This window comes from Saprolegnia parasitica, assembly GCF_000151545.1.
Source record: "Saprolegnia parasitica CBS 223.65 unplaced genomic scaffold supercont2.1396, whole genome shotgun sequence".
Taxonomy (NCBI): domain Eukaryota; phylum Oomycota; class Saprolegniomycetes; order Saprolegniales; family Saprolegniaceae; genus Saprolegnia; species Saprolegnia parasitica.
Window position 1 is genome coordinate 1 of NW_012157790.1, and position 2,050 is coordinate 2,050.

At 57.6% G+C, this 2,050-nt stretch overlaps 2 protein-coding genes across 2 annotated transcripts; one reads left to right on the forward strand and one right to left on the reverse strand.

Moving 5' to 3' along the window:
• Positions 1–61: 61 nt before the first annotated feature.
• On the reverse strand, positions 62–517 carry SPRG_18699 (hypothetical protein; the record flags this gene model as incomplete). Its single annotated transcript, XM_012358140.1, has 1 exon — positions 62–517. One exon carries the CDS (start codon positions 515–517, stop codon positions 62–64), a length of 456 nt encoding a protein of 151 aa, XP_012213530.1.
• Positions 518–794: 277 nt separating this feature from the next.
• SPRG_18700 (hypothetical protein) lies at positions 795–1,230 on the forward strand (the record flags this gene model as incomplete). The annotated part of the gene is made up of 1 exon (XM_012358141.1): positions 795–1,230. A coding segment is annotated over one exon (436 nt), but the record flags the coding sequence as incomplete, so codon positions are not given.
• Positions 1,231–2,050: the final 820 nt, after the last annotated feature.

Here is a 2,050-nt window from a genome sequence, read left to right on the forward strand (position 1 = left end):
GAGCCTCGAACCCGCAACGAGCTGTTGATTTCGCATAGCGTTTAGCATGAAAAGAAAGCGGCTACGAGTCCATAAATTCACCAAGAGCCTGCAGCAAATGTTCGAGCCACGGAGACGACGTGCAACCGAGCGTCGTTGCCACGAGGCGGGCGCCAGCGAGAACGGCCGCGGCCGCGTACACGGACGCAAAGCACCAGAGCAGCGCCGTCCACGGTGTCGTCCAGCACCACGCAAACGCGCCGCACTGCGTCTGCACACAATGCTGCCAAACGCTTGGCATCGGCGGCGACAACGTCCCGAGATAGACGGCGTCCTCGTCCTCATCGTCGTCGTCGTCGACATGGCTCAAAGGCATCGCGAAGGTGCGTCGGGCCGGCGTGAGGTAGATTGCGATCCACATCGCGACAAGGCAGGCGACTGCGTCGCAGAGCAGGAGGCCGGTACAGGCGATGTCCCATGCCACCGCCAGCACGACGAGCGCCAGTAGCACCAGTCGGACGCATCGATTCGTCATCATTTCGGGCAATAACGCCCCATGACGGGACGGTATATGGCAGCTGCCACGGGCGAGATGTACCGCATTGAAGCCTGCCTTCGAAGCCTGGGCGGGGCAAGATCGAAGCCTGGTGCAGAGATGGCAAACCTCGATTTCCTCGCGACATGCTGCTCCAAGAAGGGATTGCTGTCGTCGTCGCGTGGCAGATCTTGCCGTCGCCGCTCGCCTTGCTGCTTACTGTGCTTTTCTTCGTCTATGTTGGTTCTGACTCTGTGGTCTGCGCACTCTTGCGCCGCAGTGTCTCCAACCCCGTCACGACGGGCGCCGTGGTTGCGCTCTCGACCTGCATGTGGTCGCAGCTGTCACGGGCCGTTGCGATCCCAGCCAACGTGTTGCTCGCGCTTGTGGCGCTTGTGAATCCCGCGGCCGTGGCGTGCCTGCGTCGTATGGACGTGCACCTCTTCCAAGCCGCCAACGACGAGATCGTGGACGGCGTCAAGATGCTCCTGCTCATTCACATTCGCCCGCCGCCGCGGGCGACAAGCTCCCGCCTCGTCATGCTCGCCTTTGTCCGCGACGAGGTGATCAAAGCGGTGCTACTGGCGCTGTGCAAGAAAGGGTACATGTACGCGGCGGGTGTCGAGAACACCGAGAGCTTTTTCCGACTCGTGGGCAAGATCTTGGTCGCAACCTATGTGCCACCGTTCCTTTACCAGTCGATCGCACGTGCCTAAGACACAATCTTGGCTTTAGCGTTAAGGCTTGGCCTATGTAATTGCATGTCTCGACATTGTCGGTCGCCACTCGTCAACGCTTCCTGACCGTCCATTCTTGCCGAATTGAAACGGCGAATAAGACTTGGAAATGGACGGCTGTCCGCCGAGCTGTTAGAAAAATGTCATATCGTTGTACTACTGTAGTATATCGTCGAGTGCATAGTTGCATGAACAAGATTACGTCCAAGGCTTTGAACATTTTTGTACTCTTGTACTGGAGGCCATACCATGGATTCTGACCTCCGATACTTGAACCTTTTTCTAGGTAGCAATCCACTGATACGAGTACAACTAGGGATATCGTGGTCATAAAACCCGCAGCAATACGTCGCCATTAACATGACTTGCATCCATAGCTCGTCGCCACCGACAAGGATCCCATCGACGGCGAGCTGGCTCGCGTGAGTCTTTCGTGTGGTTTTTATTTCTCGCATGAGCGCGTGAAAATCGATGTGGAAAATAATAATAATACAATGCCGCAGTAAGATTTCGCCGTATTTGCGAGGCCGCCATGGGCCGCGACACCAAGCCGCTGGACTCGGACTACTCGGACTCGGACGTGGACATGGACGTCCCGTTCCGTGCACGCGTCCCTAGTACGCTATCCAAAGCATCCGAGGCGCGTGCTAACACCGCCTGTCTAGAGCTCGTGGCATTGCCTGCCTGCCCGCCATTGCCGGCCTCCGACGTTGGCGGTACTACCGCACTGCTACTAGTACGACATTGCAGCTCATGGAGTCATGTCTAGTCGAAGCGCCGCCAATGAACCTTCTGTCGC